Here is a 2,121-nt window from a genome sequence, read left to right as displayed (position 1 = left end):
CAGAGAGGGAGAGGCCTGCGCTGCTGCCGAAGGGTCCTGTGGGCTCCCAGGGGCATGCAGCCAGGGCATGGGCTGTGTGGGACAGCCTGGGTGGTGGCACCCAGGTCCTCAGGGCTGCCTGAGTGGCAGTAAAGACTCCCTCCAGATGTACCTGAAGCTCCCAGTGACGAGCTGCTCCTGCTTTGGGCCACCTGGCAGTGGGGAGAAGAGCCGGGTGCCCAAGTGCAGGCAGCCCAAGGCATTCCAGGCGGCTGGGTGGACACCGCATGTGGGGCTGCATGGGTTCCGCCCTGCCACCGCACTCCAAAAGAAGGCAGTGGGAACAGGAGGCTACTGCCAGACTCAGCCAAGGAGCTCTGTTGCAGCCACCTCCATCCTAAGAGCAAGGCTCCTGCTGGTTGCAGTCCTCTCTGGGTAATCCTTCAGTCCCACCCTCCCATCACCCAATGGTCACCCATCCATCCACTCCATCGGGGGGCAACACAGGGCCCTGGGGAGGAGACAGAGCCCCCTGAACAACTACTCCTACCTATGGCTTGACCCCAAGAGAAGGCCACACCCTGGGAAAATGGTCCTGGCAGCTGCAGCCATGACGGCTGTGCACAGTGCCTGGACTCCCAGATGAAGGATATCCCACAGCCTACCAGATGCCCCCATGCATCACAGTGTGCACAGGAGACTGCGTTGCGATTACCTGCTTGTGTTGACAAAAACAGAGCTCTTCTTCATTCTGGCAAAGAAGTCCTTGTTGCACATTCCCTGGGTGGCTGGAGTCAAAGCACATGTCACTACAACGAAGTCCGATTCTTCAGCCAGCCTCGTGAGTGGGACTGAGTGGAAACACAAAGGTCGCAGCTCTGCCCAGGGAACCTCACCAACACAGCTCAGCAACCCTCTTATCCCTAAGATCTGCCAGCAAGAGCCACTGCTCTGGAGTGACCTGTTCGACACTTCTCCACAGATGGGGAGACACAAGGACCAGCAAACACTCAACAGAAACCATGCATGTTCCTACAGACACTACTGTAGTGTTTTATTTCACTTCTAAATTAAAACCAACCCATTGGGGAATCGAGCAACACTTCAGCCATCTGGCCCAAAGGAGGCTCTGGTATGTATTTCACGTTTAGACAGTAAAATACAGCAGGCGTGGTTTATACCAGCATTACATGTCTCTGTACAATATGTACAGAAAACAGCTTGTGCCACTTTCACTCCTGGAGGTGAGGAGAGGAAAGCACAAGGAGCAGGACAAAGTCTGCCAACAACTTTGTGCAAAAAAGTACCACCTGGAAACATGCTGGTTTTGGATTGAAAAATTAGCACTTGATGTAAGTCTCGGGACTCTAACTGGCCCACAGAAAAGTCCTGTTCAGCAGCTAAGACACATTCCCGGGCTTGGCTGGACTGTGGCATTCATTTTAAAGCAGGAAGTTCAGGCTGATGTTTGTTTCCAAGAAGCAACATCTACTCTCAGTGAAGATCTGCGTTCAGCCTCAACCTATCCCACTGTCCCTGCAGGACGTCTCGGTACCCACCCCACAGGGTCCATGGGAACCTTTCTCCCCCTCGCAGGGGCAGCTGCCACTTTCCCCTCACGGCCCATTATGTTCCACTTCCTCATGCGAATGAAACTAACTGGAAATTGCAAACAGATGGACACCATGGGAAGATAAAAGGCAAAACCAGCAGAAACAGCCACAGTCCACGACTATGGTCAGGTCGAGCCCAGGCACCAGGCATGTCCAGCTTTCTGGCTAGAATTGCCTGGTTCAAAGGAGGAAGGTTTCCCTCCCTGCCACCCACCACCGACACATGGGAAGAGTTTGGGATTTGCCACTCCCTGCTTTGGTGCGCCCACAGCAGTTCAGAGCCTCCAGCTCGCACCGTGCCTCCCGCTAACTCACCCACACAGGGGGACACCTCCCTGGAGCCATCCCAGCCATAGTGCTCTGTGCTGCCCTGCAACAGACAATTGACAACTGTCCCTGCTCCTGGTGCCTTTCTTACCGAACTCAGCTTCAAACTCTGCGGCACTCTCTGGTTTCGGGCAACTGCCAGTGTACAAAAACTTCTTGACCCCAAACGGCTTCAGGCGGCGGGAGACAGCCTGTCCTAGGA

General features: G+C 54.8%; 1 protein-coding gene across 1 annotated transcript in view; it reads right to left on the bottom strand.

The window, feature by feature from the left end:
* Positions 1-2,121, bottom strand: part of GRHPR (glyoxylate reductase/hydroxypyruvate reductase) — a gene marked incomplete at its 5' end in the record, with an annotated part of 6,925 nt that overhangs the window by 3,303 nt on the left and 1,501 nt on the right. Inside the window, 3 exon segments of the mRNA XM_010288741.1 lie at positions 483-522; positions 638-830; positions 2,011-2,115. Of these exon segments, the coding sequence (XP_010287043.1) occupies positions 483-522; positions 638-830; positions 2,011-2,115 (338 nt within the window).

The sequence above is a fragment of the Phaethon lepturus genome, unplaced genomic scaffold, assembly GCF_000687285.1.
Source record: "Phaethon lepturus isolate BGI_N335 unplaced genomic scaffold, ASM68728v1 scaffold30866, whole genome shotgun sequence".
In the NCBI taxonomy this organism is placed as follows: Eukaryota; Metazoa; Chordata; class Aves; order Phaethontiformes; family Phaethontidae; genus Phaethon; species Phaethon lepturus.
This window is presented reverse-complemented; position numbering and strand designations above follow the sequence as displayed.